General features: G+C 41.0%; 1 protein-coding gene across 23 annotated transcripts in view; it reads right to left on the reverse strand.

Annotated features, from left to right (window-relative positions):
- Positions 1-25,089, reverse strand: part of RyR (Ryanodine receptor) — a 180,467-nt gene that overhangs the window by 74,614 nt on the left and 80,764 nt on the right. For 20 of the 23 annotated variants that reach the window (XM_065237783.1, XM_065237785.1, XM_065237805.1 and 17 more), the window contains exons 2-3: positions 14,995-15,396; positions 4,099-4,302 (exon numbers count right to left, since the gene is read on the reverse strand). In XM_065237783.1, coding sequence (XP_065093855.1) covers positions 4,099-4,302; positions 14,995-15,048 — 258 coding nt within the window. In that variant the 5' untranslated portion in view covers positions 15,049-15,396. The remainder of the gene's footprint in view (positions 1-4,098; positions 4,303-14,994; positions 15,397-25,089) is intronic. The other 3 variants (XM_065237788.1, XM_065237786.1, XM_065237787.1) reach the window with 1 other exon arrangement.

Below are 25,089 nucleotides of genomic sequence, written 5' to 3' on the forward strand. Positions count from 1 at the left end.
TCTACCGTTCTCCCAACTGTACTCACCGACGTGACAATTACCTGTCACTTCGCTGTACTCGGAACCACCGCAGTAGCGCGCTACGCGTGATGCTGTCACCACCACAGTGTATGGGTTGAAGGTGTTCGCGCTGGCCTAATAGGGTGGGCCAACACTCCCTCCAGAGTACGTCAACTTCCGGTGGGCTTACTACTCGACGCGCTGAACATCCAACACTGCTAACTTGGCTGCTGGACGTTCGTAGACACCGGTGAATGTTTGTACGATTGCGGATCGGACTTGACCGTCTTTACTGGAAATCGTACTGATGACTTTTCCTTTTGGCCAGCAGCTCCGGGGCATCTTAGGGTCGACGATAATTACAACATCTCCACTAGCGACCGGCTTAACAGACTGGAACCATTTGGACCGACGAGTGATTTCAGGAAGATAATCAGTTACCCACCGCTTCCAGAACAGGTTGGCCAGAATCTGAGAGGTGCACCAGTTCTGCTTCAGGGCGAGATGGCAGTCGTCACTCTTGACCAGTGGTTTCGTCCCGTTGGATGAACTGAGTAGGAAATGGTTCGGGGTGAGAGCCGGAGCAGAATCGTCGTCTGCCGGCACGTGCGTGAGTGGCCGGGAGTTTACTACGTTCTCTATTTCGGTTAGAGTGTTTCGCAGCACTTCGTCGGACGGTTTCTTAGTTATGCAGACAGCCATCAGGTTGCTATTTACTGTTCTTATTAGCCGCTACCAACTTCCACCCATGTGTGGTGCCAGCGGAGGATTGAACACCCACTCGGTCTCAGAACTAGTGAACTCCTTCATTATCTCGTCATGGTTGATCACTTCTTCAAGCTTCTTCAGCTCTCGATCCGCTCCGACGAAGTTGGTTCCCCGGTCACTGTAGAATTTACGGGGTTTTCCGCGCTGAGCGACGAAATTGCGGATTGCCATGATGCAGGAACTAGTGGTCAGTGAGTGAACTAAATACTTCAATATGTATCGCTCGAACGGTCAAGCATGTGGCTAGCATTCCCCAGTGTTTCTCGACCCTCCTTTGGCGCCCGAATAGGGACCTGAACCCTAGACCGTTGGTGTTCGCGCTGGCCTAATAGGGTGGGCCAACAGTCTACTTTCCAGAATGTTACTCTCTTGGTTTACGGATCTCCGTTTAAAATCTCTTAACTTTCCTGAGCTTCTGTGGACTTCCATGAAGGTTTTAGGACTTGCCAAGGAATTTTTCGGGTTGGAAAATTTCTCGACTTCCCTGGGCATAGAGTATGATTGTACTCAATTAATAACTGTGGAAGTGCATCTAGAGCACTAAGTTGAGGGCACGTAATAAGCGAATATGCGATAAGCAATGAGCTTGAAAAGCGAAGAAGAAGAAATGTTTCGGAAATGGTCCTTGAATTTATGGAAGGCAATTTTCTTGAAGAAGCTCTTGGAGCATCTGTTATGTCGCTGAAATTTTACAGACGTTAATGAAACAGCCCTGTAATTCTCAATGTTTCGTTAGTTCCCTAAAGTTCCTACAGAAGTCCGTAGGACTTCACAATGTTTCTCAAACATCTTCAAACTAACCTGATGTTTTCTGGACTTACTGAAAGTCGTGGAACGTCAGAAAAGTTCATTAAATTTTATCAAAGTTTATGAAATTACCGCTGAAGTTCTCTGATCTTCATCCACAGTACTAGACAAAACAACCTCGAAATCATACCGATAAACCTGGAATGGTTGATCAACCAACAGAAAAAGAAAATACAACAGTTTAACGCAAATCCTTAAAAATTACAGTGAATTTAACTTTTTCGGAGAGATGAAAAATCACGATGTTCTGTATTTTTGTCCACCACTGTATGTTTCAGCCATTCTATAGCAAAACGATATAGTGGTTTTCAGAATTTCGTAAAAATGGGTAATTTTGTTTCTGATCGCAAAATATTAGACCCATTTTTTTTATTTTGTCATTAAGGTGACCATTCCCATGTTAGGGTGGTTCAGTTTTTTTTTCTAATGTTCATACCTTTTGAACCACTGAGTCGATTTCAAAGATCAAATGAAAGTTAATTGAAAATACTTTTTAGGAAACATATAATGATATTAAAAAACTATGATTTTGTTTTGAAAACAATTGATTGTATTTGTTTTTTATAGTTTTCATGGTTTGTAGATAGAGGGCGTAATATGTTTTTATATTTTTCATTGAAAAATTAGGCTTTTTTACACAACATATCAGAACATCAGCGATGTATTTTTTTCCTATTTGAGTTATATTTTTTTGAAGTCATCATGTTTTGGGTTTTCACTCAATACTCCTATGCGGCAGGACTACCATGCGTCGTGACCATGTTACAGTCGCTATAAATCAATGGAGAAAGGGAACCACTCTTGCCTGTACCCATCTTTATATGCAGAGCAACCGTGCGTCGATTGAAAGAGATACAACTAACTTTGTATCGATAAGAGAGTTGATCGTCTTACTGAATATTGACTGCCGTGCTTGAGCTAAAGTGAAACCACCGTATGGAAAATTGAATAAATCCACAATTTTTGCTATAATATTCGTACGGAGTTTTAACCATTTAGCATTGTATGGCGAGATTGTACGTGTCTTTTGGCGTTTGTATAAAAAATACATGTTATGGTTGTCTTCGAATACATGTAACGATTTATCAATTGTTTGTGACTTTTACCGTTTTTTGTTTATTTAGATTATTTATATTTATGTGAATTATAAATTGTTTGTTAAGTTTACCGAGAATACCGTTTATGCGTCTTTGCGTCCTTGTTGTTGGTGAATAGTTTTAAGTGTTTGTCCCTTCATACCTTCCCATTACACATTCCCGCCAAAAAGAAAGAAAACAGGTATTCATTTCATTAGCATATCACCACCCGGTACAAGTAACGTTGTTAGCATTTTGTTCTTTACGACTACCCGGGCGCCCATAAAAATGAAACTTGAGAGCAATTTTCCCTTTCTTCGTATTTTGGGCGGTTTTCCCCGAAAACACCGGTTGGTATGTTCCATGCTAGTAATCCTGATACATTTATGGCGTGGTGCCGTGCGTGTCGGTGTGTAGTGCGTAGCGAGGTCCAAGGTTTGACATGTGTGCTTACAATCAGTTTCGGCAGTTGCGTGTGAGCACCGTGTCCAAAAACATAATTATGGGTTTGTGGGAGTGGCCGTCAAAAAGCAAAACGGAAGATTCTCACGGCACGGCTCATTAAGGTGGGTTACGTGAGAAAAGTTGGGTTTTCATCGATTCGGCCGTCATTTTGGCGCACAGTATGCAAATGTTGCGAGCTGAGTACATCGATTTCAACCAGCACCAAATTGCAACAAGTCGCCCGGGGTCTCGAAGCGGAAAAAAGGAAAGGATGGGTGATAAATGAATTCAGCACACAACTTTTTATCTGCATCAAGCTATCGTGTGCCGTGTGGGGTGTAAGGTGAAAATTGTGCTTGAAAACTTTGCTCTTGGTTGTGTGATCTTTGTCGGGTGGGAACAGTGTTGCCAGATAGATTGAAACTGTTGACTCATTGGGTTCACGTTTGGAGAGTTTTAACCTAAATTTGACAGATGGGAAATTTTCAAATTACCTTGTTATTCCAACAGACAAGGAATCAATTTTGACAGTCACCTTCTCGAAAATCGGTCGATGAACAACAGAAGGATTTTCGAAGCGTTAAATTTAAGCATAAATTCACCAAATGGAACTCAGCCTCAGTTTGATTTGTTCTGGCAACACTGTTTCAGTGCTAGTCTTCGATTCTACAGGTGTGTATAAATAGTCGTGGCAAACCGGTGCGCTGCAAATTGTCTCGCGCCTAATGGGTGTGGGGAGCGATCTTCTTCAGATCCTACTGAACGCTTTCTTTGAACGTTGATTCGCTTTTCTTTCTAGTCAAATGGACGGGTCGGCGAGTTGTGCAGGGCTGTGTGGGGGTTTGCTCTAAAACAATCTTTTTTGCGCTTTGTGCATCTCTCACCACAGTGCCACAGTGTGTTGGTGGGAAAATGTTCAACCTGTAGCTATATTTAAAATAAAACCTCTTTGCTAGTCGTTCCGACGTTTTGTGGTTTGTGCGACGTTGGCAGCTATACTTACGGTTTCGGAACCGGCAGCCGTGACCAGCTCCTGCAGGGCACGAACGGAGAGCGCCTGCTCGATGACGAACACGCACTGCGATAGGTCCGGGGGGATGTTCTTGTCGGCGATGTTCTCGAGGAAGCAGTGCCGGTTGCCGAAGCCCTCGGCCGCCAAGCAGACACGTTCGCCCGTTGCCGTGCAGGACAGACAGACCATGTCTTCCTGAAATTGAAAAAAGTGAAATCGTTAGTTTTGTCGCAGAAATCAGCTTGTTTAGTATATTCAATAAGTTCAATTTCAGTTCAAATATAGTCTTTAAATTGTTTCTAACTCGTTGCCCACCTAATCTCTCAAAAGAGTTGTTAATGATGAAAGTTACACTAACTTTTTGTCAGTCAGCGGAAAACTTTTCCGAGAACTAATCCTGTCTCTATTGTATCCTATCAGCGGAGGCAATAAATCTTTTCCCACGCAGTCGACCCCAGTGACATCCGGATAACTTTTGGTGAAACTTTTTTCAAATAGAATTATTTCTTTACTAATGTTCATAGTACAAATTTTTCAGCTTTCTGTGTCGGTTGGTAGCGACCTTCAGTTTCCGTGAACGCAGCAAGCCCACAAGGCACTGGCAATAAAATTTGCCAATATTTTATAATCTTCACGCCTCGTAATCGCATCCGTGACACGAGGAAATGCTTGAAGGCATAGAAAATTAAACATTCATGGAAGGTGATTCGAGGCGTGTTTGCGTTTCTGTATTTTTTTGCCAGCCTCGTTATATCAGGGTCCTTGTAATAAATTCGTTTAAGAGACGGGGGGTGCGCCACTCTCGGTAGGTTGTAAATATTTTATTCCCTAAGGATCGGTGCGGTGGTATGGTACGATGATGGTTCGTTTTATCTGCTGGTGAAATATTAACATCAATTTTACCTCGCCCTCACGCAACCCACAGCATCTGGTTCTTATTTATCGAATTTTGACCTTCCGTTGAGGATTCGAAGCATACCGCTGGATTTTTGCAGTTTATGTATTTCTATGGGGGAGGTCGTGGATATTTGCTGATTCGTTTTCATTCTTATATTTTGTTTGTTCGATCGATTTGGAACTGTGGTAAATTATTGGAATATTGATTCGTTTGTTATTAGTTTCTGTGCTGTGTAGAACCCTAAATATTACCCAAGTTTGGACATTGATAGATGCCCTACATACAATTTATGCATTGCATTTCATGTACAACTTGAATTCGAGCCAATTTTGATTCTCACCGTTATATATTGGAAATCGGGATATGTTGAACACGTTCACGTAGCTAAGTGTCCGTTTATTATAATCATAAACTAAACGATGTTTTAATTCCACCCTATTTGATCGCTCGATAGCAGTAACAATAGTTCATCCAACGATTTTTTTTATTCATGATCCTGTGATGAAAACAAAACCCGGATAAAATTCCGAAAGGCCTTGTAACAGGCCACCAATTTCAAGGCTATGAACAATTTTTAACCAAATCCGAAAATGGTACCAGAACAGGTAGGGACCAAAATCTATTTCGAGTAAAAAATTCACCCCTCGACATTTGTGTTGTCCAAACTTGTTTGAAAACCTAGTTGCAGATATTCAACAAATAGGAAGGATACGGTCCGTACGGCCGTGACGTTTGTTTGTTTGTTTTCTCTGTCGCGTTGGAAAATTTGGAAAAATTTAAAATTAATAATTTATGTGAGATAGTTTGTCTCGTAGTTGGAGCACATTTTCCGCGATTCGAAATTCCAGTCATGACCTGTGTTATATTTATACTTGGGTGCTGATCCAGTCAACAACTACCATAGATGGACCTGGATTCTATTGCTCGGTTCTGGGTCGCCACCAAAGCCGAGATTCAAGAAGTTATTTTCACGAGCAGCTCAATTCCTGGCGCAAATGGCCAATCTTCAGCAACGGAAGATCACCCATTCGGAGCACCGCGAGTGCACGTACATCGACGGTCTGCAGGACCTACAATATCCCCCAGCTTGTTCCTGGGGCCGCTGTCAAGCCAGCAGACCCCCAACGTCCCATCGTTCAGTGCGATCATGTTACCGAAGTAGGAATTTGGTTAACATTGGAGGCATTTGGTGAGATCCTTCCATTACACTGTATTTTATATACCATTCATTACATTGCATATTACTGTTACATTCACTCATAACCTAGCTCGGAGCTTTTGGTACGGTATGTCCACGCATCCTTTCACCCCTGAAGATTCACGAAATGCATCGCTGTTTAGATATACCTTGCCAGCACCATATTTGACGCGTTCCTAATGATGACGCACTCGTCTATTTTAACAAAATATTTTAAGAAACCTTATAACTCCATAATCCCTAGAGCACTGGAACTAATAATTGCAGAAGTAACATTTGAAAAATAATTATTTAAAATAGTCGAACATTATGGAGTGCTTCGATTTAGGAACTGCTTCGAATATGGTGCCTCCACGGTTTATTTGAACTTGAATCCTTTAACAGAATCATCTTTGCGGCAGATGCAACGCAGTAGGCCTGGCCGTTTTGATGTTTGTGTCATATCTCAGATATGCTGCAAACATCAATGTCAAATGATTAGGTCTTATCTGGTCTTATCTAACCTAATGATTTTCCAGGATCCTTTCTTGTACTGGCTGCGATTGTATTAGATAAGATTAGATTAGATTAGATCTAGTTGCAGATATTCAAATAGCCTAAAGGGTGTTATGATCAAAATTTGGTCGACTTAAACTTGACGCATTTCTTTTAATCGAACCAATGGGTATGCAACTTTGCACGTACTAATCTGTGCCGCGATATTTAGCTGCACCGATAGCTGTGCACTGTGCCGAACGTGCCGAAGTAGGCCGAAGCGTACCAATCAAGGTGTCAATATCCCATGAGTCTGGCAACCCTGAAGTAATAATGACTTTTGTGATTGTGTTTTCATTTTGAATTTCTTTTATGGTTTCTGACAAACATTAAGTTTCATTTTCATTTGAACGTGAATTGACAGCAGTGGAAGAGGAATTTGCTGCCATCCAAGCTATACAGTGTTCCAGTCAGAGCTGGTAAATATCACGGCCGTCATGTGACAATGAGAAAACAGGTCCTCTCACTATCACGAGACGAAACTACCTATCATTGGATTTCTTGTCATTTTCCAATGATCAAACACTCACGAGAATAATTCATATGCGGTTTTGACATCAATATTTCTAACTGATTTAGATGAATTTAAGCAAGCAACCGTATGTAATCGGCAGAGTGAATATATTATTAAGATTTCCTCGGTAATAGTAACATTAATAGCAATAAATGAGCTTGTAATTACAATGATCACAACACTGTCACGTTCCTTCATGACCAAAATTTCGATTAGATTTTGAAGAAAATCTCAATCATCGTTTTCTCATCCGATGATAGTGACAGAAGTATCTCTGTAAATATCGCGTGACATCTTTCATTGAAAAATACATTTTCCAGCCCTGGTTCCAGTAAATTCGACCCGTCCAAAAGAAAAGAAGCTGTAACCTGTTTGATGGTTGATGAAATTTCCTCCAGTTGCCTGTTAAATGCTCTCCGACAAAATCAAAACCAGAATTGGAACGTCCGAAATTTCAATCCCACCCTAGAAACCACATCCTCGAACCAGGTCATCTGATTGACTCAGAAGTACGTGACCTCGAAGACTGATATCCTACGCAATGTACTACCAATGAAACCCAATGGCCATTGTACCACCGATGAAATCCATCAAATATCTCCCCACTCTAGATCATTCATAATTCGGAAACGGTTTGTGATCCAGATAAGCTTCGTAGCTGCAGTTCTACCTGTGATTGTTGCTGCTGATCTGCACGCCCATGGGCTCTTGCACAACAGTAAGGTACTTAGTGTCGTCATGCGGGAACCGTTGACCCCACCGAAACCCCCTCTTCCACGAATCAAATTTTAGAGATAGATCAAGGCCTTACTGACCTTACAAGAACTGATCGGTAGGCCACCCATCGCATTAGGGCCCTTTTGAGACAACAGAAAGATGATGACAGAGATGCATCGTTGGCCGGATCGTTGATGATTCGTATGTGCTTGATGTCGGACTCAAGGAATGGTATGTTATTGTATTGAGCTGTTCCTATTAATCCTATACTAAAGTCTGTTCCAGTTAGTATTGTTTAGTATGCAAACCCTACGCCTATGCTCAATCGATTGCACAGCCCTGTGTGCCCCATTTGTCGACGCTACTGATGTCGGACTATTTCTGTTCTTCATTCACCTTAAGCGACAGATGCTGTCTCTGCGGCTGGAATCTGGACACCTGCAGGACCACTTCCTCCGGTTCGATCGCCTGGTAAGGGAGTACCGGGGAACGGGCGCTGTCATCGAGGAGATAGACGTCATTTGCCACCTGCTGCTTACCCTCGGCCCGGCCTACTCGACCGTCGTGATGGCTCTAGAGACTATGCCCGAGGAAAATTTAACTCTAGAATTCGTCAAGTGTCGCCTTTTGGACGAGGAAATAAAGCAGCGAGGCGGTGCAAGTGCGGAATTCTATTCGCCGAAGATGGAATCTGCTGCGTTTGTCGGAGCGAAGAAGAAAAACAGAAATAGTCCGACAGCAGTAGCGTCAACAAATGGGGCACACAGGGTTGTGCAATCGATTGAGCATAGGCGTAGGGTTTGCATACTTAACACGCCCGCTCTAACACTTCTACGGGTCAATCCAAGGTACTCATGGAACTACCTGAAAGCAGGGCCTGGCAGACTCTTCGTCAGTATGTCTGCTTGCTGCTTCAACGTAGGGATATACTGGATGCGTATCTGGTTGCTCTCCAACAGTTCTCGGATGAAAAAAAATGCTTCACGTCCAAGTGCTTCAGCCGCTCAGAATCCTTCGGGTCTAAGCCCGTGGCCCCAATGACCTACCATGAGGACAACCAGTCCACAATGAAGATTGCCGCTAACCCGAAGGATTCTGGGCGGCTGAAGCACTTGGACGTGAAGCATTTTTTCGTCCGAGAACTGTTGGAGAGCAACCAGATACGCATCGAGTATATTCCTACGTTGAAGCAACAAGCAGACATACTGACGAAGAGTCTGGCAGGCCCTGCTTTCAGGAAGTTCCGTGAGTACCTTGAATTGACCAGTAGCAGAGTTTGAGCGGGTGTGTTAAGAATGCAAACCCTATGCCTATGCTCAATCGATTACACAACCCTGTGTGCCCCATTTGTCGACGCTACTGCTGTCGGACTAATTCTGTTTTTCATTCTATCTACCTATTACTGTACGGACAAAGTTCCTTGAATAAACATGCGTTTTGAAATCGTTCTCTCTAAGTATTTCGAGTCTTTTATTTCGATCCGCAAAGGTTTTCCGTTGAATAATATCAAAGATATTTAATTAACAAGATATCCCATTAATCAATTCCTCATATAAGGCAATGGATACACCACCCTTATGTGATCGCAGTGACATCTAGTGAGTGCACATTGAAACTCTGGGGAGTCCCCCGCCAACTTCACCAACTTCAAATGACAGGTGTCAGTATGACATATACCAGCCGAGGGAAGAAGATGATCGATATCATCATCATTATATTTCGAAAGCAAAATTCTCACTTTGTTGCGATTGTATCGATTTTCAATCATTACCACGTTATAGGCTACAGAAACGCTTGAGAATACAAGGACACATCCAAGCTGGGCTTGTAATATGTTTTGCTTTCGAGTGAACGAGTTTCCAATATCACCACCGGTATCAGTAAGATGCATTGTTTACAATAGCAGATACGTTCTTTCGAAAAAGTAATCGAAAATTGATGATTTTTGAATCTGTCGCTCAACATAATCTTTATAAGCATAGAAGTATACTTCGAAAAAAAAGCAACGTATTGAAATCATTGCTTTGTAATAAAATATGCCGTCTTCCTTGGCCAACGTTGCACGCATTCTATTCAAAAATTACGTTGGAATAATGATTAATTTCCTATTTTATAAAGAAGGTATTTGTCAACGCCACCGAAATCGCAAACTGAAGCTGCCAGAGCTGAGTGATGACGATGAGTGTGATGACACCGCTTCGTGTTTTGATTTGCACTGTACCCTCCGCTCAGTGGTGTGCGTTCGTACATGCATAGATGTTGGTGTGCGTGTTTTCTTTCAACGCTGCAGTTCAACGTTGTATCGTCACATACCTATTGGCGCTGTTATCTGTCTCTATAAATTCCAAAGAGTGGGGGGGGGGGGTCTGATAATATCAAGTATTTGGCCGCTTCTTTTTAATTACTGTAGCGCCTCTAGTTATCGTAGCAAGAAACTATTCACAGCGTTTTGATCCGGAAGGATTTTTTATTTAGTAGGGAAAATTCATCAGGATTCATATGCTTGTTCAAAAGTTATCGAAGATGGAACGTGACAGACGTGAAAAAATTCTGCACACTCACGTGCAAAATCCAACGTAGTCATTAGGAATGATTGCAAAGACTCTCAAATTTCCAGAATCGACTATAAATACCGTGCTTAAACGTTACCGGGAAACACTAACGTTGGATCGTGCAAAACAAAACAAACGTAGAAGTAGAACATATGACCGAAAACTACGAGTGAAGGTCATAAGGGCATTCCAAAAGAATCCTAGGATCTCCAGTCGTGATTTGGCGAAAAGGTTCAGTGCGCCACACAGTACAGTTCGGCGAATCTGTATGCGAGCAGGTTTCCGGTCGTACCATGCCAGCAAACATCCCAAAAGGACGCTGAAACAAAACCTGGTTGCCAAAAAGCGTTCAAGAAAGCTGTACGAGCAAGTTCTGACCAAGTATAACTGATGTATTTTGGTACATTCCTATCAATGTGCTTGTCGAAGCACTCTCCATGATCATCCATCAAGTTGACGAAAGAAGTATAAAGCAACTAGTGAATGTCGTCAGCGGTGGCGACTAATCACCAATCTGGTTATTCTCGACAATCATTACACTCATCTGTGCTCGTTTTGAAGCAGTTGCTGCTGTGTTTGCTTATGTGAGTGTGGTGGTGAGTGAGCCCAACAGCTTTCGTTTAATTTTGCCAGCATTGTTTTGTAACTCACACAGTCGCGCCTGCCGAGACAAACTTGGAATGCGTAGGCATTGTTTTCATTTGCTTCTGTCGTTTCCCTTTTTCTCATCATCGTAATGCAGAAGTCTTAACCAGTGCGCAAAACAGTCAGGGTCATTGAGTCACTTTGATATGAATATGAACTGCCATCTGCCTCATCATTCACTGCCTCGTGAGAGTCTGAATGATTCAGAGGTAAACGAGTTACTGACAGCCGAGCACTCAGTCAGTAGCTCAGTCAAAACGTTTATTCTGCCGTGATGGTACCCAATATTTGTTTTGAATGACTGAGCGTGTATTTTTTTTATGGAAAAATGACTCAATTACATGCTGTGTGAGTGAATGCAAGTGGTGTGCGTCGCCTGCTCGTGAGTGACTGAATGTTTTTGTTGGCTCTTTCATTGCCTCGTCCTTTACCATTTGGTACAAACGGTCTGCACAGAGCAATGGATTGAATAGTGCAGTGCTTTCACACTCAGCCTAGGCATTCAATAATTTTAAGCTCTGGTCTTAACTGTTTTCGTTGTGCTTTTCATCATCAGCAGCGAGTGTTACGTTTTGCCTGTGAGCAGCGACCATTATTGGTGATTGTTGTTTGCCATGGCTACTACCTCTCACTGCGTGACCAGTGCTGCAAAATATCAATATCAATACCTACAAAATGCTGAATTTCACTAGCCACCTGATGCCAGGATCAGCTCAGACACTTAGAATATCAATAAAATTCGCCTCAATGTCAGTGCGCAAATGACACTGACATCGTAGAAGGGACCACTGATATGAAAAGCTCTACCTTTAATGTTTCTTATATACGCCAGCTAATCGAGTATCAATATTTAGAAAACTCATCAGTTATATCAAAATAATGCAACGGTTATACAAAAAAGTTGATTTATTGAGATAAAAGTGATATTTTCAACTTTTCCCTAGTGATACTCAAATGGATAGTAATATCAAAGCCGTACCCGCCTGATATCATGCCTACTACGAATATCAGTGTCGGAAGTGAAATTCAGTGCTTACGTCAATTGAAATTGTTGACAGCTCGCAGCACCGTACGTGACAAAACGTTCCGTCAGCGATAGTCAGTTGATGCGTTGACGAGTGTCGAGTCAGTGTCATGATATTTTGCATCACTGCTGTTACTAGCTAGGTGAATTGTGGAAAAATATTAATAACTTTTCATCAATAAAAGTGGAATGCGCACAATAAAAGAAATGACACGCATAACATTGAACTACTGCAGAAAGACAACAAAGTACTTTCGCTGCACAGTGGTCCAGAACTGCCAAAAGACGGTCAAAAATAACAAACTCGTGAATCTTACATGTTAGATAAGTGGTGTTTTCGGGAAAGGTGCTGGATATGAAAAATTCTTTTTTTTTTACATTGACAGATGATTAAACCCCCTAGAAGTGAGATTCAAAATATGTTTTTATAAAGTTTCAGATTCAGGTATCAAAATTTTAGAAAATATCAAAACAAGAAACTTTAACGAACACACTAGGTGACAAAATTGCTCAACCAGTTTTGTAAATGGTCACCGTAGTTGAAATATTTTCTGTGATAATCGACTGCCTTTGCTTCCGACACTTGCAAAACAAGCCATCAAACTACAATAGCAAACTAAAATGTCATATGACAGGCTCTGTCATACGACACTGCTGCCGAAGACTTGGGCAAAGTTGTGCTTTTCATAACATTGAGAAATTAATAATGCCAAAGACATCAAATACCTATTTTGATGCGAACAATGCTAAAAAATACCTATGATTAACTAAAAGCTAGTTATCAAACCATTTAAAAAAAAAATGCAAAAATGCGATTTCGTGCATTTTTAAATAAACATGCAAAAATTAATGGCTTCGTAGTTAGTTTATTATTCTTACCCACATTTTTTTAATGTTGCGAAATAGTGCAACATAAAATCGTCAGCTAATCAAAATGGCGCATTGATAAAGTTTAGTTTGGACATAGTTGAATATTTTATTGAGCATAGTCCAAAAGGGAAGAGCAGGCATTTGTGTCAAACTATATTCTAATAAATTTTCGATTTTTTTTATTCATATGACGTTTCATACCATCAAAAGAAAAAAAAAAAAACCAACTACACCAATCGCTCTAAAAACATTGGCTGCAAAATTGGTAGTCTCTTTCTGGCCCCATTTAGATAAACAAACGAGATTTAAATTCCACAAAGTGCCATCCATCAGAGCCAAATACCGGAAAATTCACCCGCTTCGTGGATGTGTACTGTGTGCATCACAATAAGCATCGCCATGATTGTTTAACGCCATTACCAACCCCCGGCAGAAAACAACGCCAACGCTGGGAAATCGGATCCATTTGTCGATGATGCCGATAAAATGAAGCACTTCTATGCTCCGAACAAACGACAAATGTGATAAAATCCTACCTTCACTTAACGCTGGGTCGGATCGGTCGGTTGTTGATTCGTATGTAGGTTTATGTTGACCGTATGTATTGTACAATAGACTGATGCAAAAATTTAAATTTTTGCTCCACAGTGCTTAAGCGGTTCCACAGTATTTCAAAAGCTTGTATTTTTAATTAGTTTTAAAAATAAAAATTGTATATGTGTTGAATAAGTAGATTTTAACTTGTATACGTTTTTAACACTTTTTAGAATTTTTACTAAAAATTGGGGTTGTTGGAAATGCTATCTAACATGAAGCATTAGTGTGATAATTTGGGGATTTAGGTAGTGATGAAACGGCTCTAGAACTATTCCTCAGCCGCAGACAGTAATGAACAAAGGCGGGCGCAGACTTTATGCCTGTAGATTTGAAGACATACTTCAAATCTTCGCTTACATCGTACGGGTTAGGCAAAAGGTGGCCCCTCGCTCATTTTCAACTACTTTTCAGTTTTCATATTGCCGTACTCTAACGAAAATATCTACCTACCCTCTTCTAAAGACCATTCTCTAGATAATAAATTATCACACTAAAGCTTCATGTTAAATAGCATTTCCAAACAACTCTGAAAAACATTGAACTAAACATTGATTAATAAAATTAACCGTGTATATTTTCCTAGAACGAATTAACTTTCCCAATAACTTTGTCTCAGACGACATTTCGATTAGAAATGATACTACGATTTATTAGAAAAGGTCAAATGCCTCATTAAAAAAAAATTCAAAATGGTAAAATTTTAAACAAATCTGAATGATTGCCCATAGCAAAAAATTATCCAAAGTTTTATGGAAATCAGACAAAGTCGAGTCAAACATTAATTTTATTTTTGCTATTTTGCCTGGAGCTGCTCAGCTGAGAAAATGTCATAGAAGTACAGATATATATTTTTTGTAGATCCATATGGATTTTTTTTTACTTTGTTAACTTTGTTTTCCCATATAAACTTCAAATGGTTTTGTGCACAGGCAGTTTTTAACTGAATGATTTCAAATATTGGGAGTATGATCAGAACCTGATTTTGAACCGTTTGAGCACAGTGGAGCGAATATTTCAAATTTTGCATCAGTCTGTTGTACATTTTTGCAAAACAACGATTGTTTACGTCTGTCTGGGCTGGCTACGGGAAAAATGAGCTAAATGTTTACTTTGTAGAATATACTTCATTGCTCCGGTTGTTAAGCTTAAATATCGACTCGGAATGTTGACCTGCAGATTGTTTACTGCATCATTTAAGTGTAGCGCTATATTACAATTTCATTTCCTCGAATTAGTGTAAACAAATTCCCTTTTCGTTCGCGCCAACGAACTGTTGTTCCATTTTTTTTCTTTTTTTCGATTTCGGGAAAATGCAGTGAACAAATAGCAATTACTCACCGTCCGCAGGAACGAAACATCATCCTGCTCCGACCCTCCTTCCGCTTCCGCCATGGTGGTCGCTTGTTTGGTGTGACCTCTATTCCAAGTGGGTTATTTTGCTTACTTCAATTTTCTTCTTCCAATCAAAAACATTAAAAATCAACCGAAAAACGAAAGAACTTTTGAGCCGGATCCTCGCGTTACTTCATGAGTTCTGTTTGGTGCAACTGGTTTTGTGTGTTGAGTATTCACTTTTCTTTTCAGAATTTTTGCTTTACACAGGTGACACGGTTTTTCATTCGTTTGGGTTTGTTTTCGCTACTTTTACACTGAGGAGTACCGCGTCACCTTCAGTCTGTTTCGTTTCGTTTTCTCTATTTTCCACTAATCGTGCTTTTCCCACCTAGTGATGGCAAATTCCTAAATGAAAAATAAGAAAATGATAAATACGCGACGTTTGATTCAATCGATGAATTTCGGTCAGAGAGTTGAATCTGAAATAGAGAAGACAAAAAGAGAGTTCAATTAGTACATTCATCAACGAACAAATCTACAGGCGAAAAATTCAATTTAACCCTCTTTATTATCGAGAGGAAAACTAACAGCTGTTCCCTAGTAGTACCACTAAATCGTCGTGACCTGTCGTTCGTGGAGGGTCATAAGTTATTAAGGCTCTGTTGCGCCAGATTTCTTACTTCTTCGCCAAAACTGGCAACGGCCGGTTTTCGCTTTAGCTGTTAGCTAGACATGCAAGCCCATAAAAAAACGAGCAACAGTTTCGGCACGTTGCCTTCTAACACACCGCCGACGAACACACCAGCTTCTCTAGAGTGGTACGAGCTCCATAATATATTGTGCCCGGTTTGGGCCGGGTGTGGGTGGCTAATAAATTGGCAAGTAGAGGCGAATGTTTTTTTGGGTTCCCTTTCCGGTTCACGCTTCTTGCAGGAGATTCATTGTTGACGGTTAGTTTGTTGCCCGGTCCGGTAGTTTGGTAGGTGACTCAATGGTACTTAATAGGAAGCTATTTTTTAGAGTTAATGTTCTACGATTGCTAAGAATTTCAATTGGGTCTAAGATCGAAGATAGGGAAACAATTTAATGGATACATTATTTTACATGGTAGAAGTTATAAAGGCTTTTCTGTGAATAATAGTTCGTAAATCCGGATTCCTTGTTTTAAAATTCTTTGGTACTTATGGTACTAATGTCGCGGATAGACTTGCATGACAATCTATGAGCATGAGCAATATTTGTTTAATACATTATAAGCACATCCATGGTCTCACTTGAATAGTTTGTGTAGAGTTGTTGTACAGTGCTCATAATTATTATACAAATTATGCTCATGCTCATAGTAGGTCATACAAGTGTATCCGTGGTATAATAGTTGCTTTAATCATTTAATAAAAACTTTATTTTAGATTTTACTGACTGTGCACCGGTATTGATTTTAAAAATACAGTTAACTCCTTTACTCTCCCTTACTCAATATTAGTGTTGGAAAAATAGGACCAAGGAGCATGATCTCATTTGATTATCGTAAACAAAGCTCAACTAGCAAACAACAGCGGTTGATAGTACAAACTGTGATACGGTAGCTCTGGTATCTTGCTAGCAAAACTCCCCAGCTACAATTATCACCAAACTGTGGTGAGTTTGAGCTTCAAGATTTTTGCTGAACACTTGAAAACGATGCGAAACGTCCATAACTGCTGGCAGCTGTAGCTTCGTGTCTGCCATCTGTGAAGGGTAAAGAGAGATAGCAAACTGTGCTTCTCTTTCTTAGAAGACGATGTGCAACGGAATCAGTGTACTCGTAGGTACAATTTAGCATGTTGTGAATAGTCTCGCAATATCAAACGAGCTCGTAAAATCAATATCATGCATTATATTTTATTCCAATATTACGCGTGATATTGGGAGCCCTTGAGAGCAAAAAAAAAAACCTTTGAGTGAGGAATATGCCATCACTTCTTGATATTCGGTATCTTGATATGTTCCCTAACTCAATGATTTTCAAAATCCCTTAAATTTTGCAAGCATGTGTCTCTCCTTAACACGATATTTCTCTAACTCGATGCCTCTTTTACTCAATGGTTTTTTGGTTTATTTCCCCATGTATTTTTTAACCTCCCTAAGTCGATTTTTTCCTTGATTTATTTTCCGTGCTGAGCACCAATGCTACTGACGCCAAAAAGGTAGCTCCCACACCTGGATCCTACCTATCGACCCATCAACTTATGAACCGGAGACCAACGGCTTTACTTCCCATCCGAAGGAAGGCGTGATCAGAGATGTTATGCCTCAGAACATCCCGGCGGCGCCGACTGGGATTGAACCCAGGCCTGCTGGGGTGAGAGGTAATCACGCTTACCACTACACCACCGGCACCGCTAACTGAAATGGTTATGGAACTTTACATGAACGTTTGCGTGATAAAGTTTTAGCCTTATGTATTATGTTTCCTAAGTGAACCTTACAAATAATGGGTTGTTAAGAACCATTACCATTCAAAATTCTTGTTTTCTCCAAACATTTTTGCGAAAGGAATTATATTGGAACCATTTAATTTATGATTTGAGAACTTTAATGGTAATGGTTGTGGTAGTCGGTAAGGTTCATAGATGGTTTTGTAACATCCATCAACTTTATGTGGAATATATCGCGAACTGGTTGTAAACTGATTACCAATTCGTGAAATATTCCACGTAAAGTTGACCGATAATACAAATCCAAAAATGGACCATACTGGCTACCATACCCATTACAATTAAAGTTCTCAAACCATAAGTAAAAAGGCTCTAATATAGTCCTGTCTCCAAAAATAAAATGTATGGAGAAAAGAACTATTTTGAATGGTAATGGTTCTTAACAACCCATTATTTGAGAGGTTTTGTTTATGTTGAAACGTGATTATATTTTGATGTGTTGTTGTGTGCGTATGGATTCTCCTTAACACGATCATGAGGACCGTGGTTGAATGCTGATGGTTGTCACGGCCGGTAGTGCATGTTTGTGTTCGACCAACGGCTCACTTGGGTGTTCGAGAAATATTGTGGTGAAAGCCAATAGCGTTTGTGCAAAAGTTTGTGACCTACATTGCTGATTTGTTTATGAACCTTAGTCGGGTCGTGGCGCATTGAATCTACGAATTGATTTAAAAACACAATATAGTTTGGTCGAGATCGCTTAAAATATGTACAGTAATTGTTCCGTAATGCTTTATCCTTTAAAATCATGGTTGAGCCTTACGAGTAGATAATTCTATGTGTAAGTTTTCGCAGCTGCCAATTTCTTAATGTTATCATTATGGCAGTCGTCGCCGGTACGTGGACAATCGTTAGTGTAATGTTGTTGTTCGGTTATATAGTCCAACCATTTTTGCGTACTGACCAGAAGAGCGTAGGTTTTATCCTGATCAGCGTTGCCAGGTCATTTTCAGAAAAATCTGGACCAGTTAAAATATAAAAGTTGAAAATTATTGACACAGTTTGCCCAAAAAGTTAAAGATATCCATTACGCAGCATTTCAAAGATTGAATTAAAAGTAGGTAGACTTCAATACTGAAGAAAATATTTTTAGCGTTGTTTTTTTTTAATTATAACTTTTTTTAAAAAGAATGAGAAGCAAAGAATCAAGCAAATTCGATGGGATGGATTTTTTTAAACTAATAGTCGATGTAGTCCTTATTCAGGGGGTAAGTCACTCTGCCACCTTGTGTTAAACACATCAAAAACACTCTTCAACACACCGAAACACTCTTAAACCACCATGAGAACCAATTTTTCGATCTTTTCTTACAGCACTGCCTAGAGCCAAGAATGTTTACATTCGTTTGGTGCCCTTTTTGTTTTTGTTGATTTATTTTCTGAAGGAGGCATCTCCCTCCAGCAATCGGTAGGATTCTACAGAAAACAGATCGGGACATGGAAGTAGCACTCACTCTTGCAATTGGGACATTGAAAATACAGACAATTTAGCCTCTAGAACAAGCTAGAATACCTGCAACTGTGTACGAATGAAAGAGCGGATAATAATTATCACGTCAATTATTGACTGATAGCTGATGAGAGATATTTCTATCTAATTTGGTAGTCATTCCAAATACACAATACCAAATCAGAGAGATTCATCCTACTAGCTGAGGCGTACAAAAAAGTTCGTATTCTATGCGAAATTTAGAACCAGAGATTTCTTAGAAAGGGACATGCTCGGGGAAGAATAATTTACTAAAATGAAAGTCTGATAGCTTCATGTTTAAGGTCACAGGATCTTGAAATGATTTTAAATTCCATGAAATTGTTTGTAAGTCTGAATTTTTTTTCCTCTGTTCGGGACATAACACCACTGCGACCAGTAATTTGATCTATTGTAGTATATCCCGTGTCCTTAGTTTAGTGCATGTCGTATTACTCCATCACTATTGAGAAATGATGAAGTATTCGGTTTTGATACAGTTGTCATTCTTGCCTTCATCGCAAGGAATTGATTCTAACTGAAAGGTTCCGCTATTTATACCCTTCGGAGTTGGAACACCCTCCAAAGGCGCGCCCCTTTGTCAGTCAAAATTGGATTCCTTAACAACAAAAACAAGCTATGACACCGATAATGACCATGCATCAGAACCCTAGTCTTAACCACTTCAAACTAGGGAACAACGATTAGAAGATTAGGAATCACATAGGTGAAGACTAACTAACTCATTTTTTCCTTGTTTCAAGATCATCCTCGGTCCAGGCAACCCGAGGACTTATCACTATCAACAAGGCATAAAAAGTACAAAGGACTAAGATGTGTTCCTTTGATTACTGAAAAATCCTGTTCCCCTAGTTTGAAGAAGTTAGGACTAGGAATCGGTGGTAGATCTTACATCCCGTAACGTACCACGAAAAGGTGATCTACCCACGTTACGGGGCAAGTCTGAATTTACTTGGAACTCTTCACAGGATATGTTCGCCCTTTTTTTTTAGTTCCATTCGATTCATCCTAGAATACCATCATACTTCTTTTCTATATTCCCCTAAAATAATCTTGATTATATCCAAACTTTTCCAGTAACATTCTAAGTACGTACCTCTTGTTATCTCTTATAAATCTCTCTCCAATTCCACAATTCCCTAAAACTGGTTATAATTCCCAAGAATTAGCACAATTTTGTGTCCATTTTTCTCTATGAAATTCTTTTAACATTCTTAATAATTTCCTTGGTACACTCTTCAGTCCGTCACGCTCTTCTCAAACTCATCCGATAATTCCCTTTGAACTGCTTTGTAGGTGAGGTTAGGATTGTTTTAAAATTCTCCTCAGGATTCCCTAATTACTCAAGTACTTTCCAAAATGGTTTTGAAAATCTCATAGAAATTGCGCCTAATTCCGTTATCCGTTCTGAGGGCAAATCAATTGCAGTGATATTTTAAAAGCAACATGTTTAAAAAATGTGGGGAAAGCTGGAAAACATTTAAAAAATCTGGAAATATACGTGGTCTGTCTATATATCTGGCAAGACGACTAAAATCTGGAAAATCCAGATAAATCTGGAATACTGGCAACGCTGATCCTGATAGAGTCTCATCATTTGCCTTTGCGTCGATTTCGGAAAACAAAACATTATATCAAGGTGAATCATGATCCAACGAACCCAACCTACTAACAAAATCTCATTTCCTGTGACCTTTGTGGGGATGCAGAGGTAAACACTTTCTCTGGTTCAGTGTTGTGAAAATATCAAAAGATCTAATCTTACCAATGTGCATAATCTCATTTGAGTATCGTAAACCAAAAACTCAACACGCAAACAACAGCCGATGATATTACAAGCTGTGATACGGTTGCTATGATATCATGCTAACAAAACTCCCCGGCTACAATTCTCACCAAACTGTGTTGAGTTTGAGCTTCAAGATTTTTGCTGTACATCCGAACACGAAACGAAACTTCCATCACTGCTGGCAGCAGTAACTTCGTGTCTACCATCTGTGAAGCGTAAAGAAAGATAGCAAACTATGCTTTCTCTTTCTAAGAAAACGATGTGCAAAGGAATCATTTTTGTGGTAAGTCAACTCGTGGCTGCAATTTGACATGTTCTGAATGGTCTCGCAATATCAAAGGAGCTTGTAAAACAATATCATGCTTGATATTTTATTCCAATATCATGCGTGATATTGGGAGCCTTTGTCTGTCAGAGAATTGTGTTCCGTTGTCTGTCAGTATCACTTCCGGTACACCGAAAAGTAAGAAGATCATGTTCTTGACAAATTCGATCAAGGAACTAGCTTTAGCTTCACGGAACGGTTGGATTAGAACGAATTTGCTAAAGACATCTGTCGCCACGAGCAGACATGTGTGTCTTCCTTTTCCTGACGCAGGCAGCGGACCGACGTAATCCAGTGTAACGAATTGCCATGGGTATTCGACAAATTCCTTCTGAGCTCCCATCGGCGGCGTGACGTTGATGTTTCCAGCTTTGGAAGTCTGGCATTTGAGACAACCTTGACAATGCTTCCTCACATCCTTAGCCATTCCTGGCCAATGATAGCGACGTTTCAAACCTTGCAACGTTTTATCGAACCCGAAATGAGCCACTTCGTGTTCGTTTTTTACGATCTCGGATCGCTCCGCCAGACGTGGTAACTGCTTCCACCTGAACCGGATGTCTTCCATGCGGTTCATGTTCTTTACATAACGGTAGATAACTCCGTCCGTAACTCGATAATCTGCGAATTTTCTTGGATTGGCTTGAATGTTCTCGATTAGCTCATCGTACTCGTCGTCTTGGGATGATAAATCGAGGAGATTGATCGATCGAGAAAGGCAATCTGCAGTTATGTTGTTCGCCCCCTTCCTATATTCCAGTTGAATGTCGTACGATTGAATTTTCAACGCCCATCGAAGGAGTTTTGAGTTGCCTGACTCAACTCCGATGGTGAATAACCACAAGAGGCTCCGTGCATCCGTGACTACCTTAAATCGAGACCCTTCCACGTAGTGGCGAAAGTTTTCAATTGCTAGTAATACCCCTAGACACTCCTTTTCAACACTCGAGTACGCTCTTTGGGTTCTACTCAGCTTTTTGCTAAAATAAGCAACTACTCTGGTTTCTCCTTCCAACTCCTGGACCAAAGCTGCTCCAACCGCTGTATCTGACGCATCGCTCTCTATCGTAAACGGTTTCGCAAAGTCTGGGTTCACTAGAATCGGTGCAGACGTCAAAACTGATTTCAGATCGGTGAACGCGTCTTCAGCCCCCTCAGTCCATTCAAATTTTTTCTTCGCCTTCTTCAACAAGTCCGTTATAGGTGCGGTTATTCTGCTATAGTTTCGAATGAAACGCTGATAGAAACCTGCCAGCCCTAGCAGTCTTCGAACATCCTTGACATTTTTCGGTCTCGCATAGTCCAGTATTGGTGCTATTCTTGAACCGTCAATCGCCACACCTCTTTCCGTCAGCAAGTAACCGAGGTATTTAACCTGTTTTCGACAGAACCGAGACTTCTCGAGAGAGATAGTTAGGTTCGCATTCCTTAGCCTATCAGCTACAATTTCCAACAGGCGAAAATGTTCCTTCAAGGTTCTAGACGCTATCACGATGTCGTCTAGGTACACGAACACCGAAGGCATCAGGTCAAAGCCAATAACCTTATCCATCAACCTGCACATGGTGAAGGGTGCATTGGTGACTCCGAACGGTAAAACCTTGAACCTAAAAAGTCCTCTGGTCGTACGGAAAGCCGTATAATTTCTGCTTTCTTCCTTTAGTGGAATTTGGAAGTACGCATCCTTCAAATCGATGATCGAAAAGTACTTCGCATTTTCCAGTCTCTGGAATATCTCCAGCATATTCCTGATGGGGTAGCTATCCTTCACGGTCATGCTGTTTATCCGCCGGGAATCTAAACAAATCCTTATTTTACCATTTGATTTCCTGACCGGTACTATAGGGTTCGTCCACTCACTGTAACATTCTTCAATGACATCCATGTCTTTAAACCTCTGGATTTCAGCATCGATCTCCTTTTGGATTGCCGGTGCGCATCGGTACATTACCTGGTTTCTCGGTTTAGATCCTTCCTTAAGTACGATCTCGTGTTCTATCAAATGAGTCCGTCCCAATTTCTTGCTGTGGGTGTACTCAAAACCTTTCATCACCTGAACTAATTCCTGTCGCTCTCTATCCGATAAATCGTGTTCCACCTCCACTGTTTCCACCGTAGGTACTTGTGCTTCCTCTGGGATGTCAAAAGTTGGAACGTCCAACGTTGTGTCGTTCCCCGTTATTGGAATCTTTGGAAGTTCTCCTACAGGTTCCAGAGTGAAAGCGATGATCTCGTCCGCATCATTGAACTGACCTACTTGTTCTGGTCCGTGACCTAAGTCAGCCATAGGTGTAATGCCAAAGCTTCGCCAGAAATTACAGCCTAGTATAGGTTTCGCGATCTCTGGAACAACTACAGTTGGTACTACCCTGGTAATACCTTTGTAAGTATATGGAATATTCAGGTATCCCAAACATTTGTATTCCGTGTTGTCGGCTGTACAGACTCTCAATCGAGTTTGTTGAAGTTTCAACCCATACTTTTCTGACAGCTCGAGGGAATTTACAACACTTATTCCGGCCCCTGAGTCCAAAAGAGCTGTAAGTTCTGTATCAAATACTGTTACGTTGAGGTAGGGACATCTTCTAGTTTGAATGTTAATGGTGTGTATGCGGTTCACTGGATCGAAATTTGATTCTTTGGGAACCTTGTCGTCCTTCAGAATGTGCGGGTCCCCCAGCGTACATTCCCTTACTGGTTTCCCTGGTTCTGATCACTCCTTCTGCGACTTGATCCCGTGCACCGCTGACATGAACGGATTGTTCGACCTAGTTCGCCGCATCCGTAGCAGAAGATCGCTCTGGGTTCCTTGCAGTCTCGCCAATTGTGGCCAGCTTTTCTGCAATTCCAGCATACGTTTAGTGATGCCTGTGTCGTCTGCTGTTGATTTGCTGGTGCTGTCCTCGACATTGCTGGTTGATTTCTTGGGCTTGGTCTTTGATCTCTGCGGTTAGGCCTAGCCTCTATCGCGTCCACTGCTTCAGGCTCCTCGCTTTCATATTCCGATGACGCACATTCGATTTTATATATGTTCCGTTGATTCCGTGACTCCGTGTTTTTGGAATCAAGCTGTTGTTGGAAACTGGAGTCTGCCGCGTCGATTCTATGGTTTAAACTGATCAAGTGGTCCAAGTCTCGAACTCGAACGATGGAGATTTTTGAACGGTAGTGTGGGCGCATGTTGTCCCAAACAACCTCGAACTTCCGCCGCCTCGAAAGTGGTTTGGAAAGCATCTTGTTCAGTCGCTCTATCTCCGACACGAAAGCGTTGAAAGATTCGCCTCTGTGTTGCTTCCGTTCATGAATCCTTTGCCGGATCCCTTGATCCTGATTTGGATTCCCAAACCGAAAACGTATCCTCTCTTCAAAGTCGTCCCAATCCTCGAACTCATCAACGTATGTGAAGAACCAGTCCGAGGCTTGTCCTTCCAAGATGAGATGAATATCTCTTAATAGATTCCGCTCTGAAACTTGTTCACGTTCCGCTATCTTCTTCAGTTTATACAGAAAATTTTCAACCGATACAGTTCTGTTGTCTCCGGAAAAGGAGAGCTTCCAGTGCTCAATCCTCCGTACCTGTCGAAAATCTCTGCTGTTTCTTCCACGATATCTGTCCGATCCACTGGTTCTATCGTTACTGGGACTCCTACCCTCGTTGCTTCGTCGATCGTTGGCCAGCCTTCTGTTACGATTCCTGTCACGCTGCCGATCGTCGATCTCACGGTCCGATTCGTCTGAGTACGATCTAGGTCCCTTATCGTTTTTGCTACTTCTTCCTTGTCTTTTGCCGCTAAGTCTTCCTCTATCCGGCTCACTGCTGTCGGAATCTGTGTCTTGTGACTTGTATTTACCTGATCGCCTGTTGGCTGGCTCCATTCGTTCTGTCCTCCCATGATCTTCCCTCGTGTTCTTTTGGTCGTCCTTGGTTCTCAGATTTCCCAATCGCTGCAATGTGTTCTTGAGTTCCACAATATATTGTTGCAACTCTTCGTAGCTTGGCTGTTTGTCTTTCCCCTTT

The sequence above is a fragment of the Ochlerotatus camptorhynchus genome, unplaced genomic scaffold, assembly GCF_037179485.1.
Source record: "Ochlerotatus camptorhynchus isolate MF236.1 unplaced genomic scaffold, CSIRO-AGI_Acam_v1.1 ptg000646l, whole genome shotgun sequence".
Taxonomy (NCBI): domain Eukaryota; kingdom Metazoa; phylum Arthropoda; class Insecta; order Diptera; family Culicidae; genus Ochlerotatus; species Ochlerotatus camptorhynchus.